General features: G+C 34.7%; 1 protein-coding gene across 1 annotated transcript in view; it reads left to right on the top strand.

Moving 5' to 3' along the window:
* LOC134758706 (uncharacterized) overlaps window positions 1-21830 on the top strand; it is a 346019-nt gene extending 324189 nt beyond the window's left edge. Inside the window, exon 5 of the mRNA XM_063707332.1 lies at window positions 19854-21830. Within this exon, the coding sequence (XP_063563402.1) occupies window positions 19854-19991 (138 nt within the window). The 3' untranslated portion in view covers window positions 19992-21830. The remainder of the gene's footprint in view (window positions 1-19853) is intronic.
* The last annotated feature ends 3019 nt before the right edge of the window (window positions 21831-24849 follow it).

Below are 24849 nucleotides of genomic sequence, written 5' to 3'. Positions count from 1 at the left end.
GACAAGCCAAAAACTAGGCTTTTTGTGCCAAACACTTAGCCAAGTCATGAATGCACAGGAAAAATTCTTGAAAAAAAATAAAAAGTGAACACACAGATGATAAGAATGTGAAACAGTTTTATTGCTGAAATACAGAAAGTTTTAGTGGTCTAGATAGAAGTTCAAACCAGCCACATCATTCATTTAAGCCAAAACTTAATCCAGAGGAAGGCGCTCACTTTTTTCAATTCTGTGGAGGCTGAAAGAGGTGAGGAAGCTGCAGAAGAAGTTTGAAGCTGGCAGAGGTTGGTTCATGAGGTTTAAGGAAAAAGGCTGCCTTCATAAAATAAAAGTGCAAGGTAAAGCAGCAAGTTATTCATATCTAGCTAAGATCATTGATGAAGGTGGTTACACTAAACGAAAGATTTTTAATGTAGATGAAACAGCCTTCTTTTGGAAGACAATGTAATTTAGGACTTTGCAAGAGAGGAGAAGTCAATACCTGACTTCAAAGCTTCAAAGGACAAGCTGACTCTCTTGTTAGGGGTTAATGCAGCTAGTGACTTAAAGCTGAAGCCAATGCTCCTTTACCATTCTGAAAATCCTAAGACCCTTAAGAACTATGCTAAGTCTACTCTACCTGTGCTCTATAAATGGGAAAACAAAGCCTGAATGACAGCACATCTGTTGGCAACATGATTTACTGAATATTTTAAGCTCTCCGTTTTGATATACTGCTCATTGATATAAAATATCAATGCTCATTGACAATGCACCTAGTTGCCCAACAGGTCTGATAATGTACAAGAAGATTTTTTTTCTTTTTCATGCCTAGTAACACAACATCTCTTCTGCAGCCTATGAACCAAGGAGTAATTTTGATTTTCAAGATTTATTCCTTAAGAAATACATTCTGTCTTGGAAATGTGGGCTCTTTTTTTGGTTCCAGATGAACTTTAAAGTAGTTTTTTCCAATTCTGTGAAAAAGTCATTGGTAGCTTGATGGGGATGGCATTGAATCTATAAATTACCTTGGGCAGTATGGCCAATTATAAGCAAAAAGAACAAAGCTGGAGGGATCACGCTACCTGACTTCAAACTATACTACAATGCTACAGTAACCAAAACAGCATGGTACTGGTACCAAAACAGATATGTAGACCAATGCAACATAACAGAGGCCTCAGAAATAACACCACACATCTACAACCATCTGTTCTTTGACAAACCTGACAAAAACAAGAAATGGGGAAATGATTCCCTATGTAATAAATGGTGCTGGGAAAACTGGCTAGCCATATGTAGAAAGCTGAAACTGGATCCCTTTCTTACACGTTATACAAAAATTAATTCAAGATGGATTAAAGACTTAAATGTTAGACGTGAAACCATAAAAACTCTAGAAGAAAACCTAGGCAATACCATTCAGGACATAGGCATGGGCAAGTACTTCATGATTAAAACACCAAAAGTAATGGCAACAAAAGCCAAAATAGACAAATGGGATCTAATTAAACTAAAGAGCTTCACACAGCAAAAGAAACTACCATCAGAGTGAACATGCAACCTACAGAATGGGAGAAAATTTTTGCAATCTACCCATCTGACAAAGGGCTAATATCCAGAATCTACAAAGAACTTAAACAAATTTTCAAGAAAAAAATAAACCATCCCATCAAAACGTGGGCAAAGGATATGAACAGACACTTCTCAAAAGAAGACATTTATGCAGACAACAGACAAATGAAAAAATGCTCATGATCATTGGTCATCAGAGAAATGCAAATCAGAACCACAATGAGATACCCTCTCACACCAGTTAGAATGGCGATCATTAAAAAGTCAGGAAACAACAGATGCTGGAGAGGATGTGGAGAAATAGGAAGAGTTTTACACTGTTGATGGGAGTGTAAATTAGTTCAACCATTGTGGAAGACAGTGTGGCGATTCCTCAAGGATCTAGAACTAGAAATACCATTTGACCCAGCAATCCCATTACTGGATATATACCCAAAGGATTATAAATCATGCTACTATAAAGACACATGTACACATATGTTTATTGCGGCACTACTCAAAAGAGGAAAGACTCGGAACCAACCCAAATGTCCATCATTGATAGACTGGATTAAGAAAATGTGGCACATATACACCATGGAATACTACATAGCCATAAAAAAAGGATGAGTTCATGTCCTTTGCAGGGACATGGATGAAGCTGGAAATCATCATTCTGAGCAAACTATCACAAGGACAGAAAACCAGGCACCGCATGTTCTCACTCATAGATGGGAGTTGAACAATGAGAACACTTAGACACAGGGAGGAGAATATCACACACTGGGGCCTCTCATGGGGTGGGAGGCTGGGGAAGGGATAGCATTAGGAGAAACACCCAATGTAAATGATGAGTTAATGGGTGCAGCAAACCAACATGGCACATGTATACCTGTGTAACAAACCTGCCCATTGTGCACATGTACCCTAGAACTTAAAGTATATAAAAAAAAAAGAAAAAAATACACTCTGTAAGTTTATAAATGCTGTATAAAGTGAATTTCTCTGATGGATCTGGGCAAACTAAATCTTTTGGAAATAATTCACTATTTTAGATGCCCTTGACAACATTTGAGATGCATCGGAGGAGGTCACAATATAAACATTAGCAAGAGTTTAGAATAAGTTGATTCCAGTACTTATGGATGGCTTTGAGGGGTTGAAGACTTCAGTGGAGGAAGTCATGGCAGATATGATGAAAAGAGTAAAATAAGTTGAATTAAAGGTGGCATTTGAAGATATCACTGAATTGTTGCAGTATCATGATTACATTTGAATGGATGAGTCTGCTTCTTACGGATGTGCAAAGAAATTGCTTTTTTGAGATGGAGTCTACTGAAAATGCTTGTTGAGATGACAACAAAGTATTTCAAATATTACATAAACTTAGTTGATAAAGCAGTAGCAAGGTTTAAGAGAACTTAATTTAATTTTGGAATAAGTTCTACTGTAGGTAAAATGCTATCAAATATCATTACATGATGCAGAGAAATATTTTGTGAAAAGCTGAGTCAACTGATACACCAAGCTTTCTTGTTGTCTTATTTTATAAAATAAGTTTGGGTGTCAGAGCCATCCCAACCTTCAGCAACCACAGCCCTGATCAACTAGCAGCCATCAAAATTGAGGTAAGACCCTTCACCAGTAAAAATAATTACTACCCCCTAGAAGATCAGATGATTGTTAGAATTTTTTAGCAATAAGATCTTTTTATTAAGGAATATATATTTTTTCAACATAATGCTATTATGCTATTGCACACATAATAGACTACAGTATAGTGTAAACACAACTTCTATACGCACTGCAGAAAAAAATTAATGTGATTCACTTTATTTTGATGATCAGATTATCGGTGGTCTGGAACTGAACCTGCAATATGTCTGAGTTATTCCTATATTTTGATATTTATCTTTCCGTACCTTCTTTTAAATGTCACATATTCTTGGCATTTTATTCTTTATTTAAAATATTTATTCTGTTATCCTCTTGAAATTTCTTTACACATTTTACACATCTTTACTTAAGGTGAGATTGGAAAAAAAATCCTTTGAATTCAGAATTTCATGTGCACTTGATTATTGTCTAATCAACACTATGAAAAAATGAGGTATTCAGAATAAAAGAGCAGTTTACCTTTCTCATGGTAAGTATCTTTTGGTAAGTAGAATAATGTAGGATGTGAGATGTATATTTGAAACAATGAAAGAGCTGAAGTAACATGAAACTAATAAAAATATTTAATGAAGCTAAACTTAATATTTTATTAACATCATTTTTCTTCTTCGATTCTGTAGTAACAGCACTAATTTTCCTAGAAAGAAATGCTTCTTTCTTTGTAAATAATGCATCTTTCGGTTTTCTAAGATAGTTTGGATTTATAGTTTAGCATAATTGATGCCAATTATAAAGAGGAGGTAAAATGTTTCCAGTAATTATTATGAATACAGAACAATAGTCAAAGCTGTGTTATGAAAACCGTAGGTTGATAAACATACTTAATCTATTTAAAATCTATTCTAAATATTGAACAGAACTCCTTAAACATGTATTTGGTTATAAGATCTGTTTCACCTTATTTTTAGATTCTAAGTAAATAAGTCTTATTAAACAAATGGAATATATTCATATAGTGAATACATACATATGTATTTGTGTGTACATATAAATATGCAACATGCAGACATCATTAATCATACCAGATCTAATTATTTATAAAAAGATGTATTCCCTTTGTTCTCTCATATCTGATATTAAATACATATGAAAATCAAGTTTATGAACATTTCCCGGATTGTGTTGAACTGCCCCAAGCACGTATATGAATTTCCGTGTGTTCAACATATGACACACAGACTGCCAATTTGAGCATTAGGAAAAACGCAACGAATTTTCCATTAAGTGTGCTCCCTTAGTGAACACCCTCTGTTTTTCTGGCAGGACCCAGCAGGATCTGAAAAATAAGCAGCATATTGGGCACAATAATGAATATTTATACTTTATGAAATCCTTTTTTCATTCATTTTCCATCTGCACTCCTAGACCCCAAAATTCTAAAATAGTAGATGGAGTAAAGAGAATTATGTTATAACTCCTTGGATTAGTGATAGAGAAACCTCAATGAGACTGCTAGCCTACTGATGCCTAGGCTATGCAGACGCATAATTTATTTAGACTGAAAAATATTTGCCTTTCTATTTAACACCTTTGGATTGTGTGATTTTTATACAATGAAAAATCCTATAAAATTGTGGACGAATAAGTGATGTGATTGACAAATATTGTTTGTAATGAGGAAGAAGAGGTCATTATTCAAAGTGCTAAAGGAGATGAGAAAAGCAAACAAAGGACATGCTGGGAAAAATAATGGTTTGAAGGAGAAAATAAGAAAGTTCAGGCATAGTTTTAACCATAAATATGTTAATTCATAGACTTAAGAAAAAAAGCAAGATTGAAAAACTGTAGAGGAAACTATGTTGACATAATAATTTACATAGAGAAATTCAGGATGCATATTGCCCAGTGAGTCTCTTTTAATTAAATGCCTTAATTCATTTTACTTCAAGGGGCTTGTTGATTAAAGTGTTTATGGCAGTTTCCTGCTTGAAGTTTCAACAATCTATTTGGTGGTAAATGCTAGTAGATCACGCTTCTGACTATCCTGTGGCTATGTGCAAAAGAGTGCAAAACATCTGGATAAAAATTGGAAATTTTTTCTGACAAGCTAGTATTTTACAAAATCCAAAAAATGAATGACACTTCAAAAATTGTTTATTTCTTGATTTGTTAGTTTGTAGTTTGGGGAAAGAGAGCAAAACTCTTTCTTTTTTTCTAAAAAATGTTAACTTTAATTAAAATAGAAAACAAAATAAGTGACAAAACATACATTTTTGAAAGTAAAAACATGAGTAGTTTAACAAAATCAAGTAACATTTCTAATCAAATGAATGGCACTTCAATTTTAGAATTATTTTAGAATTATGCCTAATTTGAGGTGCCCTCAGACTTATAGCACAGTACTAGCATAGAAACATAGTGGAGAAAAAGAGAACAAATCTTCAGCTTATTTAAAGAAACTGAATTCTAGAGATGGTGTCCATAATTTATTTCTCAATATGGAAATTGTGGAGGACTTCATAACTAAGCCATATGTATGGAATCTCAAAGCAACCAGTTGGAAATATTAACTTTTAGCTATGAAGGGCTGTGTGGGATTACAGAAAATCATGCCCACTTTAATCTTTGAACAAGAATAAAATAAATGCAAGGAGATTTTCTCCACTTGAAGTTTGTGTCTTAAAAAAAAAAGTGTGACTTGATCAGATTCAGAGCTTAATTAAAGACCACTCACTCCATAATGAAAGAGCTACCATAAAGAAAATTTCAGCTGAGTTGCCAGTGTACATCTATCCTGTTAAAAAAAAATAATTGAACAGCAAAGACTGTGACAGAAAAGTTTAAATGTTCTAGGGACTCTCTTAGACATTTGTTTGAAGTTTTTCTCAGCATTTTAAGCCTAAACCACTGCTGTATTCTCCCTGTTGGGAGGACATAAGTGTGAGAGATCACATGCCCAGGATTGAGCTCAAGATGTGCCGCATCAAACTGTTTACCCCTTGACCTCCTCTCCCTCCTCTGCTGGGCTACACATATTTCGTTTCCTCTAGATTAAGAAAAAAAAATCAATTTTCACCAGTGAAAGGGCTTTTAAGTTAAAGCTAAATTCCCTGAAGTAAAAAAAAAAAAAAAAAAAGACAAAAATCTCAACTTTTTCATAAACTGCACTAAAGACCAAATTTCTTATGTTATATTTTGAGGAAACTTTCACCTATATCTCTGACTCTCTCTGTTTCCTACTTTTCTAAGTTACATAGAAATACATTTGAAAAGAATGAAACCACTAATACCGCCATAAATGAAAGCCTATTATTTTCACTTTGAAGTGGTGTATTTTATCACCAAAGTATGACCTTTGAACTTAGCTAGACCTTTCATAATCTTTAAAAATACATTTGATTTCATCAAATATTTTTAAAACATTCAGTTCTATTACACTTTACCTCAAATACTCTTGCAATAATAATAAACGGCCTTGTGTTCTCATCATGGTAACGTGAAAGGCTGGTGTTTATAGATTGAGTAAAAGTGAAGGACAATAAAATATTAAAACCACATCGGCATGAGGAACTTAGATTATCACATTCCCTCCAAGAATTTTTAAAGTGTTTCACAATCAGTGGTTTGTGTACTTAATTATGGTGGAATTAATTTGACCAAAATATTTCTAAAGTTAAACTTGTTTCCTTTTGGTTAAGATTCTTGAAACACAAACAATAGAGTTTAGGCTTACTAATATTTGTGAAACTTTAAACCTGGTCCTGAAGAATTGAGTTAAATATTTGAGATCTAGTGCATTTTTCCTTTAGCTGGTTAGAATTTAGTAACCACATATTCATCAACACTGTGGTGTTGGAAAGTGTGTGCTTCTGTTTATGAACCAGAAATATTGTTATAGCATGAACATGGCCCATATTTAAAATTATGCTAAATTGTCTTTAAGTTTGAGGCACAGGATTTCAATTAAACACACATATGCATGTATATAGAGAGCACATACTGTTGACAAATATTCTAAAAGTTCTATCTTCATATATAATTTCTATATTTTACAATGTGGTTTTATCCAAAGCATATTTCATCCCTCGTATTTTCTGTGGCTAATTAGTTTGAATTATTAAGCATTAGTTTCCTAAAATAAACTTTGCCTGTCCTCTCTTTGAGGGCCCAGAAGCCTGAGTTTTCTACCATTAACCCTGAGTCATCATGTCATAAAAAATATTATTTATTATTTTCCCCCAAACCAGCATGTTTCTATGGGAACTGTGCCCACTGATAAGCAAACAGTGGAGCATCTTTTTAAGTACCCTCCTTCAATATATGATGATTAAAGAAGAAGCTATTTCACATGATTGCTAAGTCATGTTCATGGTTTCTGTATCTCACATCAATATATTTAAATGCTAACTAAAGATTTAACACATAACATAATGAATAATTAATTCATTTACAAAATGAATCAACATGCTCAAAACATTGTGGTCTACTGTCAAGACCAAAAGAAATAGTGTCCAGGCCTACTTTAGGCTACTCAGAACTTTTTCTTCTAGGAACTTGTGTGTACCTAAAATATCACACTTTAGCTTCATTTTCTTTACCTTGGGGAAAATGCTAGTTAAAATCACATACTCCAAGTGAATGTAACTTTAAATCTCTCATTCTTTGTAATGTTTCTTTTTGTAGGAAGTTAAATAAATGTAATTATAAAAAAACATAGCTTTTCAGTTCCATATGGAAAGAGCTTGGAAATTGTCATTTTGTTCATCAAACAAAAAACAAAACAAAACAAAAAACCTGAACGGACTGAAAATCAATGACCGTTCTTGGACTGATCATGTAATTGAGGTAGAAGACCAAAAGACAAGAGCTGCATATAAGCACTATATTCTATTTGTAAGAAACAGTAAAGGTGTTTCTCTCAGGGATAGAGGTTGAAAATTCTGAAACTCTTATACATATATACTGGAATTGAACAAGTAAGTAAATGGGTGGAAGATGGTGGGAGCCAGGTTTCTTCTGCTCCTGGAGTGAGAATTTATAGATAAGCAAAGAAAGAAGGCTAAAGCTATTCATGTTGTAATGAATTAGTGTTGAAGTTTAACACTAATCGGTTTAACATAGACATGAATGGCTACATAAGGAAATATTAATAGATATGTGTGTATACAGTGGTTAGTATACACACATATATTTCCTTGCTCTGTCAGCTGAGAGGGTCTACAGATAATGATATCCTAGTAGTAATGGGCACATCTAGCTCCTAGATTTTGGTTTCTAATATTGTTTTCCAATAAAATAAAGCAGGGTTTCTTGGGAAAAAAAAAGGCTGATCCTAAGATGGGGCAGAAAACATACAAGCTAGGTCTGAAGAATTTTATAGTGCTGTAAAGTAAGAAAGTGATAAAATCCAAACAAAACAATAAGAAAAAAACTCAGTAACACATTGATGGGGCTATATGAAAGTGACACAAGATCCAACTAAAAGAGTTCCCAGAAGCCACAGCTACAATAATTTGACCAATAAAATAATGTAGTTGCAGATTCTAAGTAAAAGTTCGAAACAAATATGCATGAATCCAAACTGATGTAAAAATGTTTGAATAAACACATGAATAGGAATGAGAGAAAAATTTTTTCAGGATTCCAAATAATTATAAAGATACTCTACCTTCAAGGAGGTGGAAAATAATTCTCTACTTCTTAGGTATGGGTTGTGCAAAGTGACTTTCTTCTAAAGAGTTCAATAAAGAAAAAAAAAAGAGTAACTTTGCAGTGGAGAAACCTGACAAACACTATTTCATCCAGATGATCAAAGTAAATATAAACAGTGATTGCTAAGTAATGTTGATGGTTTGTACCCTTGGTATGTTGTCATGAAAATAGCAATTGGCCTCTGTGGTTTTCGTCCTCCAAAACACATAATTACAGTCTAATCATGAGAAAACTACAATATACATTTTGATTGAGACATTATACAAAATACTTGACCATTACTTCTCAAAACAATCAGTGACATCAAAATAAACTCTGAGAAACTGTCACAGCCAAGAGTAGCTGAAGGAGACAGGCAGCATTATGTGGTATTCTGAATGAAATCCTGGAGGAAAAGAAAAAAAAAAGAAAAATCTTCACAAAGTTATTTACTTTAGTAATATGTTGATATTGGTCATCAATTATAACAAATGGACTATACTAATGTAAGATTATAAAAATAGGGGCAATTAGATGTAAGGCATATGGAAATTTGTAATATCTTTGTAATTTGTAAATCTGAAACTATTATAAAATAAAGTTTATTAAAAAATAACATGCATAGAATGAATGTGTAATATAATACTGTGAAAAGGACCTCTTATAATCCCATATCAATATGGCCGGCACACTTGTAAGGAAAAATTGTCAACCATGCACTTGACCTTGAGAACTCAAGGCCACAACCTAGTTCCAAAGGCATCATGGTGCATATGTTTAGAGCATAAATCAGACAGGCAGAGAAGGCACAGTTAAAGTGAAATGATAAATTTTTTTTAGATTAAGGGTTTCCATCGAGAGACTTGTAACAAAAATCCAAATCTTGAGGGGAAGAGGTAAAGGAGATTTAAATTATAAAACAAAATATTTGAGTTATTAACTTTTTGAAGTGTGTGGATGATGATGGCTGCAAAAATGTTGATGGCTTTTACTTGCTGGTATAAGAGATTGCAACAATTGACTTATTTGGCATAAGCTCTTTGCTGAGAGTGTGTCTCAGTGATTTAACAGCAATCAGTTAAATACTTTTTAATGCAGTCAAATATTTAACATATAATGCACAAAAGGTTATTGAAGCAATTATGGCATCTAAAAATTTTAATTTCTAAATGATGTTGAATTTCAATTAGGGATTGAATACATTATGAAAGTGCCTGTTTTGTGTTTTGATTCAGTTAAACTTATGATTAGCATTATGCTTTACATGCCTTTTCAAAAAAAAGTCTACAACACTTTAACTTTCTTTGTGACAAACTGAAATTAATTTCAGCCCTGTAGTGAAAGAAAATTATTTAACCAAGTTTTATATTTATTGTAAATATATTAAGCATTATAGAAAACAGTGTTTAGACACAAAGCAAAGAGCTGAAAGAAGTTATGAATGAGTGAGCACACTCTATTGGGCTTGCAGACTACTTCTCTTCAGTACTAATTTAAATATTTACTGAATGTTAATATTCAGATTTAGATGTGTGTGCTTTTTATCCTAAAGGTCTAGGAAAGAAATGATGAATGTACAGCTCAGAATTAAAATAACCTATTTAAGAGAAAAGAGATTTTTAGCGTTCTGTTTTTGTTTTTATAGGAAACACAATTTATTTTCCTCACTGATCTTTTCTCTGATTCTTATATTTCAGTGCTTAACTATGTATTTTAGATTAAAAATGTATTTATGCATATCACAGTAGGGTATGAGGGTTATCTCATGACAAAAATGTGAAATACATTATAAACCAGAGTGTTTGTGGAAAAGGAAACTCAGACAGAAACTTGGATTTAGGAGGTTTTCTAAGTTACTTTAACAAATGTGGAAGATTTTTAATTCATCTCCAACTTAAAGGAGATGTATCTTTCAGACTCTCACTGCTCTAAAGGGAATTTTCTTTTCTGCTCTTAGAGCATTATCTGCACAGAACTTTATAAAATTATAATACTAATTTGGGTGCATTTTGAAAAGTGTTAATGTTTTAAAAAATCACTTCTACATAAAGGATTTTTAAATACATCCTAAGTTATTGGTCCAAAATCTTACATGATCTTCACAAAGAGTAATGACCACAGACCCAGGAAGCTTGGGCACCAGACATGGGCCCCACTTTGTTTATTTTATTTTATTTTATTTTTTTTGAGACAGAGTCTCCCTCTGTTGCCCAGGCTGGAGTGAGTGCAGTGAGGCAATGTCGGCTCACTGCAACCTCTGCCTCCCGGGTTCAAGCGAATCTCCTGCCTCAGCCTCCCAGTAGCTAGGATTACCGGCATGTACCACTATGCCCAGCTAATTTTTTGTATTTTTAGTAGAGATGGGGTTTCGCCATGTTAGCCAGGATGGTGTCGATCTCCTGACCTCGTGATCTGTCTGCCTTGGCCTCCAAAAGTGCTGGGATTACAGGGGTGAACCACCACGCCTGGCCATGGGCCCCATTTTATCCATATCTTCTGCTCTGGTCCTCCTTTAACTGTGCCTTGCTCCAGTCTTGAAGTTAAGCTATGTTCTTTTATATCCCACACCTGTCTGGAACCATGCTCTAAGTCTAAAAGGAGTAACTGGTATCTTACTACTGACATGTGTATCTTACTACTGCATTGAAGTGTTGCACCAGAGGGTTGAGGGTGGCCATTGGGTGGCTATTTATAGAAGTGGGTGTATAGAGCTTGAACATTCATACTGTCAAGCCCATTTGCATAAAGAATCCTCATAGTGTAGAGCAGAGCCAGGTGTAAAAAGGACCAAGGACAGGGAGCTCCATTTGTGGGAACTAAAAAGAGTGGATATTTTCGAATCAAGTTTCTCCCTGCTGCCTGAGGAATATTAATTTATTTTGAAAAATTAATTTTGAATGTAACATAAAAATGGTGACAGTGAAACAGGAGAGTTCCCTGATCCCCCTCACAGGATGTGCAAGAGGGGTGTGGCTGGCCTGTTAGGTTGCCCCACTGCTCAAACCCTTGTAGTCAAGGGAGCATGCAGACAGGCAGATGCAGAGGCCGGGGTGAGTGCTTTGGGCTCCATTCCTACAGCAGTGTTTAAGGTGTGGGTTCCTGTAAACCTAGTGTTACAAAACTCTTTCAGCTTTGCTGTCCGCAGAATGCTTGAGTGTGACTCAGATCAATGGACCCTCTGCCTTTCTGCAAGGGCAGAGGGCCAGTGTAACAGCTTTCTGTATCCTGAGTTCTTGCCCCTCTTCCAAGAAAAATTGGGTCACTCACAGGCTTGAAGGTTGAATGCAAGGTTTTATTGAGTGATGGAGGTGACTTTCAGCGGGGTGGATGGGGAGCCAGAATGTAGGGATGGAGTGGGGAGGTGATCTTCCCCTGGAGTCAGGCTGCCCAGCTGTGGATTCCTCTCCAACCACCCCCAGCCAAACTCCTCTAGGCATTCGACTGTTCCTTCTCTTTTCTCTTTTTCTGTGGCGTCATTCTGCAGTCCATCCATGTCTGTCCATCTGCTGATCTGCTGACTTGCTGGTCTGCTTCTGGAGTCTAGGGTTGATGGTTTATATGGGTGCAGGATAGGGGGCATAGTGGGCCAAAAGGCAACTCTAAGGGTACAAAAACAGGATTGCCTGTCCTTATTTAGGGCCACAGGTCTTCAGGCTTGAGAGTGGGGTCTTTGATGAGTAACCACCCTCTTCTATACAGTATTTCCCTGTCTCTTGTCCATATCGACACTCTTTATGCTTTTAGATTTCTCTATAAAAATTTAATAGTATTGTTGAACAGTTTTTCTAAATGGAGTTTTTCTCAATCTAATGTATATTTGAATCACTTATAGATTTGTTAAAATTAAGGTCCTATTCAGCAGATCTGTTTGGGACCTGAAATTCTGCACTTCTACACTTCTAATTAACTCCCCTACCTACAGTATTTTGAGTAGCAAGGTTGTAGAAGACAAAAAAAAAAAAAAAAAAGCAAGGCTGGTTTTATCTAGAATGTAGCGATTTCTAATTAATGTGGTAAAAGTGACATGGTTTGAAGACAATATAGGAACCGTGATTGTGGGAGATATCAACTCAAATGTTTGGATTTATGTATTTGTTTTAATCAATGAACATACCACCTCACACACACAAAAATAGTGCATTTGTTTCACTCCTTTGCTGCTAAAGCACCTTCACCAATTATAAATACTTGTTGATTGTTGGCTCAGATCATTTACATCTTTGCTCTATTATTTAATGATTTCAAAACTTGAAGAAGTAATTTGCTATTTCTCATTTAGGTTCTTATTTCTCTCTGCAGATGTAATATAGTACCACCTAAGAAATTGAATCGCATATAATGTTTTTGGAACCATTTACTTTAGAATTTGCAGTGACTATGTTAATTTTTTTCTTCTGTTGCAACAAAATTTACAACATCTTTGTAGAAACAATGGAGAGAAAAATGAAAATGACTTAATCATAACATTTTATTGACAATGCCTACCAAACAAATAAAAGACAGAAAACCATGAAAGAAACAATGCTATAAATTCAACAATATCAACATTATAAGATATTTTGATGTTGAACTCTTGACTAAACTGGCGCCATTTGGATATTCATCCTTAGTAAGCAACCCCTTAGTTTCACTTTCTGTACCCACCCTCTATTTAATCCTCTCGTTTAATACTCATGAGCTCCAAATTAACTTGTTTGTCTGTACTGTATGTTGCTGTAGTATATGTTGCTATATACTATATAAACATATGTACTATGTTTCTTTACTATATGTTGCTGTCGGGAGAGTTTGCCAATATGAAAATATTGTCTAAAAGTAGGGCTGCTGCTATACCAGTTAACTCTGGTTGGAGGGCACAGGTAGGTTAGAATTGGTGTCAATTCTGATTTGGCCATCATGAAGTCTGATAGATCTGTGCATGGTAAATGTTCTCTACATTTTACTGCCCCCACCCCCAGTTAGATCTCTTTCAATTTAAATTTTCATTTATGCTCCTGGTGCCATGAACAAGAGATTATTGAAATTTGTATCACATTCCTATTTGAATTTAGTCTACTATGGAATAGTTTATGAGAAATTTTGAAGGGCAAATAGTTGAAATATTTAAAGGCAAACCTGAATTTAACGAATATGTTCTAACATATTATCATCATAGTTTTCATGGATTAAATTCTCTGAAGACAATTTCTGTAAATCCCCAAGGAAAAATATAATGAAAATCAATTATTCTCTAGTTAGTTAATAAGGAACATCTTTTAAAATTAATTCCAAATATTGCTAAATTTGTATTTGGGAAAATAATACTGAGCTATTATATATCTTATATAATGCCCTTAAAAGTTAGAATTAAAATAAATCAAATGTAATATTTCATGATTAATGCAATTCACACATATGGATTTTAAATTGATTATTTGTTGTCCCTTTGTCAAAGACTGTATTTTTTATTGGAACAGAATTGATGTGTTCTCAATTTATACATTCTTCATATATTCAGAAGATAATTTTTTACTTAGTGAGTGGTCCACTGAACAAGTTATATATTTCAAGAATAAAAGTCTCACAAAACTCTAGCAAATTTAATCCCTTCAAGACTAAAGACGGGAAAAACTAGGATGTATTAGATTTTATTGCAATAGTTCTTAAAAGCAAAGATTTTGATCTATCTCTAATGCTATACGAGAAGAAGAACCAGTATCAAGATACATAAGAAAGAAGTGAAAACAAGAGTAAGGAGTTGAATATATATGTATAGGAGTATATGTTTTATTAAGCTAAAACCTTATAAAACCATCATATCCTAACACAAATAATTTAGAATTAAAATTGCTTCTTGGTATGACATTCAGATAGGAGATTTATATTTGTTTAAGGATACCAAACAGCCAAATTAGACTTGAAGGGATTTATGCCTAAGTCTGAAGTTATTTAGGACATAATAAATTAATAACTACATACTGACACATAATCATGTTATAGGTCAGGAAGATAGACTTTCTACTTCAGACAATTTTCTCTATGTCGGGAGGAGAACTGTGCTAGAAATGGCGATGGTTGATGTCTTTGTCTTTCTAACTATATGGTTTCAAATTTGTTTTAAAGCATGGTAGTCTTCATCATTGTTGTAGCTAACTCCTGCAGGAAAATATGAGCAAACTTAGGTATAATACAAAAATAAATATAGGCTGTAATAGTGAATTTTAGGTTTCAACTGACTAGATGCCCAAATACCTGGTTAAACATTATTTCTGGGTCTGTGAGGGTGTTTCTGGAGGAGATTAGCATTTGAGATGAGGAACTAAACAATGTAGTTGGTCCTCACCAGTGTGGCTGGGCATCGTCCAATACACTGAGGGCCTGAATAGAAGAGAAAGTGGGAGGAAGGGAGGAATCACACTCTTGCCTGACTGTGTGAGTGGGGATGACCACCTTCTGCTTCGGGCACTCTTAGTGAGAGGTGAAGCTGCTGGGCTTCTGGGTCGGGTCAGGACTTGGAGAACTTTTCTCTCTAGCTAAAGGATTCTAAACAGATCAGTCAGCGCTCTGTGTCCAGCTAAAGGTTTGTAAATGCACCAATCAGCACTCTGTGAAAATGTACCAATCAATGCTCTGTGTCTAGCTAAAGGTTTGTAAACGCACCAATCAGCACTCTGTAAAAACGCACCAATCAGTGCTCTCTGTCTAGCTAAAGGTTTGTAAATGCACCAGTCAGCACTCTGTAAAAACGGACCAATCAGCACTCTGTAAAATGGACTAATCATTGCTCTGTAAAATGGATCATTCAGCAGGACATGGGTGGGGCCAAATAAAGGAATAAACGCTGGCAACCCAAGCCTGAGCTGGCAACCCACTCGGGTTCCCTTCCACAGTGTGGAAGCTTTGTTCTTTTGCTATTCACAGTAAATCTTGCTGCTCCTCACTCTTTGGGTCAGCACTACCTTTCTGAGCTGTAACCCTCACTGCGAAGGTCTGAGGCTTCACTCCTGAAGTCAGCAGGACCGCGAACCCACCAGGAGGAACAAACGATTCTAGACGCACCACCTTTAAGAGCTGTAACACTCACTGCCAAGGTCTGTGGCTTCACTCCTGAAGTCAAGTGAGACCACGAACCCACCGGAAGGAAGAAACTCCAGACACATCTGAACATCTGAAGGAAAATACTCTGGACACACCATCTTTAAGAACTGTAACACTCACTGCGAAGGTCTGAGGCTTCACTCCTGAAGTCAGCAAGACCACGAACCCACCAGGAGGAACAAATGACTCTGGACGCACCACCTTTTAAGAGCTGTAACACTCACTGCCAAGGTCCCCGGCTTCATTCTTGAAGTCAGTGAGACCAAGAACCCACTGGAAGGAACTAATTCTAGACATGCTAGTTCCCAGATCCTGTTTCTCTGGAGAGGCCTGACTAATACATAGACAAAGCCAAATGACTTTTTCCCCTCTCTGAACTTTGATATTCTTTAAACATTTCCAGCTAGTTCTTTTAATATTTCTCGAGTATTTCCTGGGATTTTTTTTTGGTAAATACTGTATTTCACCAGCTACTCCTTCAATAACATAGTTGTCATATGCTTTATTATCCATGAAGATTATCAGTGAACCCGCAGTTCGTTTGTCAAAATGACTCTAAATTCGTAATATTCAGATGATCACACTCCATAATGCTGTCACCAGAGCCAAGTTACTGAAGTTAACTACTTTTTATGATCAGCACAATTATTTTTCTGTGAAAGAATTGTTGGTATTAAAAGGGCCACAGTAGACTATTTGCTATTGAATGATTGTTGGTTACTACTTAATTAAAACAAAAATGTTTTTTATAGCTACTTAACTCCAAGTTCCATCTTTTCCATCTCTAGAAGTACATAAGCCTTTTCTTTAAAATAACACATTTTTCTGAAGTAGAACGTGATATAAAAATGGCCTTTAATCTCACCATTTAAGATAGAAAGCTTTTCATTTTTTCTATGAACATATGTTTTAGAAATTTATATGACAAAATATATGACGTGATATATTTCTGTTTTATTCTTAAGTAATATTGGGCTATTGGGCTATATTATCATAAGTTTTTCTTTTCTTTTCTTTTCTTTTTTTTTTTTTTTTTTTTTTTTTTTGAGACAGTTTCACTCTTTTTGCCCAGGCTGGAGTGCAGTAGCACAATCTGGGCTCACTGCACTCTCCGCCTCCTTCTTGCCTCAGCCTCCAGTGTAGCTGGGATTACAGGTACCTGCCACCACGCCCAGCTAATCTTTGGTATTTTTCATAGAGACAGGGTTTTACGATGGCCAGGATGATCTCGATCTCTTGACCTCGTGATCCACCTGCCCTAGTCTCCCGAAGTGCTGGGATTACAGGCGTGAGCCACCGTGCCCGGCCTATCATAAGTTTTTCGAAAACGGTTATTTGTGGCTAAATAATAGTTCTGACACATTAATACTAGCTTTTCACCATTATTAGATATATATATGATAAATAGTAACAAAACAAAATGACTGAATTTTCCTGTGCTTGTATTGATATCATTATTGTGGATTTAATCGTTTTGCCAAAAATTTTCACAAATTATTGCTGGCTTGTAAGGAAATTAAGAGAACTCTTGATAGTGTATATTTATTTTGTGACTAGCCACTTTAATTAGTGATCCTAATGATTTTTTTATTTTCCAGTTGATTCTCCCATGCCTCGGGAAAAAATACAATAATTTACAAAGAATAATGTTTTATAGACTTCTTTCAATTCCTATGCTTCTTTTATGTTTTTTATCTTATTGAGCTGGTCAAAGTTTATGAGATATTGTAATAAGAGAGGGTGTCCTTGGTATGATCTGAAGTTTGAGGACATGCTTGCAGTATAATGCATTTCTTCATCCTTGAATCTTTTTTTTTTCTGGTGGAATATGAAACCCTTATATGTATTAATATTTGTAATCCAAAGAAAATGTACCTTGTTTCTTGGATAACTGACTTTGTTTCCTGAGAGAATTGTTTCACATCCACCCACACCCCCACGTTTTAAAGAGCTATCATCCTTTTTTTTTTTTTTGGTTCACCCTTTCTTGCCCACGTATCTGTCATTTGCCTTTGAGTTTTACGTCCGTGGTTTTTGTCTGTATTTTAGAAGTTCCTTATATCTTCCACATCATAATTTTAAACAGACTTCACTTTGCTTATCCTTATGTCCTCAACATCCAGAATAGGGCATATTGTACATCAGAGTCAAGATCTGTGTGTTCAGTGGAAGAACGTGTGCAGTGTTATTGGTGCCCTTTATCATATCCAGTGGAGTCTCTCTCACTCCCACAGCTTAGAATTTCTGCAAATTTTACCTCATCTTAACCAGCTTCATTTTCCTCCATTTCCATTTATTTTGCTGTAGTTGAGGCAGACATTTTTGGCATGTTTACCTCATCTTTCTTTTCTCATTGTGGTTGACTTTCTTCACTTCGTGTGAAGAAAGGAAGATAGGAAGTAGCTGTCAAAATTTTCTTATAGTTCCTGCACCATTCTAAAAGGTAGGTGGAGGAAGACAAAGTTGATGTCTCTTTTCCCTTTCAAAGGTCCCATGTTTGTTTATTTCTTTCATTCATGGGCCCCATATTTGGTAAATGAAAGGGGTATGGCATGCCTTTTACCTTACTCAGTGTCTCTTTTTAGGTTAACCACTAGTGGGAGAAATGGAGGATGGCAGATTATTGCAGCAACCAGCTCAGTTGGCAGTTTTCTCTGTGCCTCTGCTAAACTGAATGTATCTTTTCTACTATCCTCATTATTTGTTTTTTGGATTCTCTGAACTATGGCATCCCCGATCATCTTTAATTCATACAGTGCCTGCTCTCAGTAGTTTGGTCTTCTCCTTTCAGACCACCACACTTTACTGTTGGAAACGACACCTTAGACTGGATGCAAGCACCACTGGCTAACTTCATTTCTGACCTTTGTTTCCAGAAATTTGCCATGTCCAGATGGATTTAAAAATTACAGGAGATAGGTGCAGCAGATGATCACTGCTCTGGCCATTCCAAAAGCATGCTATAGGAAGTGGCAGCATTTGGTTGGTATCAAAGCTGGGACTCTGGGACTGAAAATATGCAATGGGAAAGAAACAAAATGAGTACCATTTTTGAGGCTGACAATGCTATTATACTTCATAAAATGAAACATGAATACATTTTATATATTCAGGCCCATGACTTTATGGTTAGGGTAAATACTCCAAAGAATCTGATTATAATATTTCTGTAAGGTGTAGTTTTAGGTGTTTTGTAAGTTAGTAATTTTTTGAAAAGTTTATTAGATATTTAAGCAAGGAGTCTACAAGGCTGTATGGAAGGTGCTGTTTAAACCAGCAGCCTGCACTTATGTTCATTTTCACTCCCTCATTCCTTTTAAACTTTTATTTTTCTAATTACCCAAGTTAAAAAAAAACAAATATGGTACAATGTGAGAAATGTATAAACTAGAACATTAAAGTTTCTAAATTTCTCATTCTCTAGGGTGACCATTGTTAATTTGGTATCTCCCTTGACGGATTTTTATTTCTATGCATGCAGAGCAACATTTTCCAAAGTGAAATATGGAGTACTAGACCGGACATATTCCAAAAAATTATGCAAAAAAACACAAAATAATTTTAGCAAGCAATTTGACCTAAACAAAATTGTTTTGTGGCCAGATTTTTCAGCGCCTGTAATATACTCATATGCCTTGTGACTCTCTAAAAAAAGGATAAAATATGCATCATTTTCCAAACAATTTGATTATACAGATTACATAACTCTTTTTTGTGGAAGTTATATTTCACTAACATGCTTTGAAAAAACACTGCTTAGGTTTTGCTCTATATATTCTTCTGTAATCCATTTTTCACGCTTAACTTATCATTGATATTTCATACCAATGCATTATAACCTAAATATTTAATACAGTTGCATATTATGCCAGTGAATGAGCATTTCATAATTTAACAAATTTGCTATTGACTAATATTTTGATTGTTTTTAGGTTTTTGCTATTCAGGGCACTAACTACTCCAGTTCTTGTCACTTCAACTTTGGCCAGTTGCTGATTAACTCCTCAGAGAAATACCTAGAAGTGGAATTGATACATAGACTCAAATGTCCACCAAAAAGATGGTACTAGTTTTCAGCATCCCATCAACAGTATATAAATATGACAGGTTCTCAACACATGAAAACAAAATTTGAAACATTTTAACATGTACTAATGTAGTAGGTCAAAAAAACCTTATTGCCATTTTAAGTTGGATTTTCTATTTCTTCAGTTTTAATTGACTGTAAATACATTTTTGTATGCTTATTGTTCATTTTTGTATTTTTCTTTTGTGAATTACCCATGAATTCCCCTTGTTTACCTTTCCTTATTTCAGTGTTACTATTTTTCCTTAGAAACAACAATAGAATTTTAAGGATAAGCTTTGATGTTTCATATTTTCATATGTTTTGCTTTTTGTCACTTGCTTTTCACAGTTCTTAATTACAAGTATATATAGTGTTTGTATATACATGCATTATACCTATGTAATGTATGTCTACATAATTTTAAAGTGTTCAAGTTTATGATTTTTAAAAAATATCCTGATTTTGGTGTCATTTAAATAATATCCCTTCTATTTATATATCTTTTGATTACAGAGTGCATGAAACAGTTCCCTTATCATTTCAAATACATTTATGCTTTAAAAATATATTCTTAAATGATTAAAATTAAACTTGTTTTGATATATAATATTATTTGTTTAATCTTTGGACCTAAATACAATATTGTACCTTGTTTTATTCCAACCTGTCTTGTTAGCTTTTGTGCTATATTATCATCTAATTTTGTTTTGAATATTAATTATGTGGTTTATATTAATAATTATTGCTCTTGGCTCTGTTTTGTTCTTTTTTTCCATTCAACTTTTAATAAAACTGAAGAGCGTCAGAGTACTTTTTCATGCATGAAACTTCAAAGTACTTCATAGTATAAACTTCTCCAGGGTGAAATGTCAGATAAAGATCACAGGATATTAAGACTCAGTATAAACATACCGTTATTGAACCTATACAGTTTGCCATTTTAGCTAACTAATTTCAGCATTTTCTGTATTCATAGTGTTTGTTAACAAATAATCAATCCTATTTGTAGTTGTTACTTTTCCAAAATCATCATTTTCTTTTCCAAACAGCTGCCTCAATGAGTTTGTTATAAATCTTAATTAGTTCTAGTCTTTAGATAATCAAATTGCAAGAAGTGAAATACAAATTTAAGAGGGGAAAATGTTGGCCATATCGGTTTCATCCTGGCTTGCTTCTCTATTGTCAAATCATGGCGTATTTGGGGCAACATAACAGTCACTAAAGTAACTCCTCATCCTTTAATTTACAAACCCTGTGAGTGCGCCTTGCCATATATATGCAGCCATAATGTATTTTTCTCTGAAATTCTGCTCATGCTACTCAAGGGTCTAGAACATCACCACCTGCCCTGTGCACCCTCAATAAATATTAATTACCACCACTAATTAGAAATGTTGACACATGCATTTTTAATTACAATTGAGGTTGTATCTGAAGAGAAGAAGGTTTCAGTTAATTAAATATCAGGGAATATTTTCACAAGATTGGAGACATTTGACAAAGCAATCAAGTCCAAAGCATATTGTGAAAGTTTTTGAGATGTAACATATTACTTTAACTATTTCAAAGTAGAAATATCCCTGCTTTGGAGCAGACTGTTTAACACTCCAGGGGCATGTGTTTTTCATTCCTACAACTTTCTATTAACCTATATGCCAATTTAAGAGCTTAACTGAAATATTATTATACATATAATTTATTGTTATTTTTTTTAAATGTTAAAGTATTCTGTGTGCTGCCATGGTTCCGAAGGCATCAAGACAGTGAAAGAAATATAAATGATTAAAATGATCTATAATCATTGTAAAAAATTTTAAAAATAAAACTCTTCCCATACGATAACCCAAATGTCCTTCTATGGTCCCATGGAATCTTCTGGTCAAAGAGTGAACACTCTTTTTTACAATGCTACAGGATTAAGTAGATTTTTGGGAGACTATTGACTGGTGTGGTACGTGCTGGAAGACAAGCTGTATGTATCTGCTACTCTAGCTAGGACACCGTCTCTTGAAAAACTGAACCTGTGAAACATTGTATAATTGTATGGATCTAATGAGAAATTTTTTATTGGGTCTAAATGCAATTGCATTATTGAATTTCTATTTGGCAGTCAAGAATTAGGCAAAATATTACTGCAATGGTATGTCAATTGACACTGTCATGTGTAAGAATCAGAATTGATTATATTATATTATACCAGTGTGTGGGAGTATATCTTCTGTCTGCAAATTATTGTCACATTGCACATTAAAAAAGATATCTATACTTTCATTTTGCTCTAAGTTAATGAGACCACCCTTGGGAGAGAGTTCATATGTCTGCACGTCTTGCAAAGAAAGTAACTGACAGCTTTTTTTCTGGACTATCTTTTCAAGGACGTTTGCATAGCAAAGTGTCTCGGTAGATAAAGATAGTGTCTTCTTCAGGAGCAGAGGGAGATTTATTCTCTGTCCAATATAAGAAGGATGTCTCCCTCCAGTGAAAAGTTCACTTGCAGCCCAATATAAAAATTGGTGTTTCCTAGATTTGGTGTTTCTTACCTGTAACGCAAATCTCTCTGCCTACTCGACATCTCCTTGGGCCACTTGCCATCACCATTGTTTGACTTTGAGTACAAGGGGGATTGACAAAAATATAAAGCTCAACTGCTCATTTTGCAGTGAGGAATAAAGTCCATTGTCTCCTGTATAGGAGGCTCGTGTCTTCTGTTAGCACCCAAGATACTATGGCAGGCTAACTTTCAGCTTGCAATTAGGTGAAATATCACTCTTCACAGTTCTTGGCAACTACATTTGGAACCTATGTTCAGTTTTCCCAGACGTATTTTAGGAGACAATTGAAAGAAGTAACATAAATCCCAGTATGATGATGCTCTAAAAATCAGAAAAGGGAGAATCTAAGGAAATGAAGATGTTTTTGCTGATAAAATAGAAAGCCTAGAAATTTATTCTATATTTCTTTAGAACCTAGAAGTCACAAGAATATAAATTTTGATGTACAATGAAGTCACAAGAATATAAATTTTGATGTACAATGAATATTACTTGTTCTGCTAATATTTAAAATGCCTTGATCACTACAATTCTAATGTTTGCTAGTCAAACTAAGAGTATTGCAACATGGCACTAGGAACTGTGGAAACAATTGAAATCTGAGATGGAAAATTTACACTCTTCCAAAAGAGTATAAACTAGATTAAAAGCTAGTTTACAACTTAGTTTGTATAGTAGTTATATGTTTACATCTAACACTGACTGACATAAAATTAAGGCTAAAGGAAGATGTATAATTGTTAACACTGTGGACTCTGGAAAAATATCGAGGTAGATAAGAACTGGAGATTAAAAAAAAAACTTCATGTAAAAGGTAAAATTTACAACTGTTCCTGGAGCTTTAATCAGATTCACAAGGAGGAATGGGGTAACCAAGAATTCTGCCTGCTTCTGAGAGTGGGACTTGTCTTACACATGAGAAACCACTGAAACTGAAATTGTCAGGAAGGTAATGAAAGAGTTACCATTGACACACTGAGATAATTTTCATACTGATGATGTAGACTTTAGCAGCAATTTGTAGCAGTATTTCATTAGTGCCTGGTTTATTATAGGTGTGAACCACAAATGTTCTTTCAAATTTAAGGCCACTAATTGTAATTTGAAAAAGAGATGTTACTATTTTTACTTATTAAGTTTAATTCATTGTATAATCTATAATACGCTCACAACAATGAATCATGTTAAATAATCACTTAAGCACTTGCAAAATTTTCCTAATGCATGCATCATCTTGGAAGTTACATTTTACCTTGTCCGAATTAAAGATATTTCTGGTTAGAATAGAGACTATGAACGACTGTAGGTGTCCTATGGCATCAAAAAAACTCACGATGTTTATTAAATAGTTAATAGTTTAAAAATGGATAGCTACTTAAGGAAATAATGCTGATTTTAAGTTTCTCCTCAAGAACAGGCAGCAACATTATGTAAAACAGTTTTTTTCAACATCTTGACAATTAATGCTTCTAAAAGAATATTCAAGAATACAAATGAACAGTTCTTAAAAAGGAAGGTCTTTATAAACTCTTCATTTTAGAAACTATCTTGACTTCTTCACAGGTGTTGATATTGAGTGTGTATTACTAGTAGTCAAGAACCATCATTTTGAGTTATCTACGATATCCTGAAGCATACAAAATAAATAATCATCCTGAATAAAGAGAGTGTAACTGTAAACTTAAATTCTAGTTCCTCAGAATATTTCTTCTTATTAAAATAAGCATTTTTATATATGTAACCAATGGTATAATCAAATAGATTAATATGGGTGAAATATATACATATGCATATATATTTATAAGGTATGCATTATTCTGGAGGAAATTAGATATTTTGTTCAAAGATGTTTGTTCTTTTTTTGTGTGGAGGGAGGATAATACAGGGTCTTACTCTGTTGATCAAGCTGAAGCACAGTTGTGCAATCACAGCTCACTGCAGCCCCAACTTCCCAGGCTCAAGTGATCCTCCCACCTTAGCCTCCCAAGTAGCTGGGGCTACAAGCACATGCCACCACACCCAAATTTTTTTTGTATTTTTTATACAGACAGGGTTTTGCCATGTTACCCAGGCTGGTCTCAAACTCATGGGCTCAAATGATCCACCTGCCTCGGCCTCCCAAAGTGCAGGGATTACAGGCATGAGCCATCATGCCCAGATCAAAGATATTTATACTTACATATTGAAATATGTAGCCATTTTACCATTAAAATTGCAGTAGTTCACGTCCGTAATCCCCACACTCTGGGAGGCTAAGGTGGGTGGATCATCTGAGGTCAGGAATTCGAGACCAGCCTGGCCAAAATG

Source organism: Gorilla gorilla, chromosome 5, assembly GCF_029281585.2.
Source record: "Gorilla gorilla gorilla isolate KB3781 chromosome 5, NHGRI_mGorGor1-v2.1_pri, whole genome shotgun sequence".
NCBI lineage: Eukaryota > Metazoa > Chordata > Mammalia > Primates > Hominidae > Gorilla > Gorilla gorilla.
The sequence above is the reverse complement of the archived record's forward strand: the minus strand, read 5'-3'. Positions and strand labels throughout refer to the sequence as shown.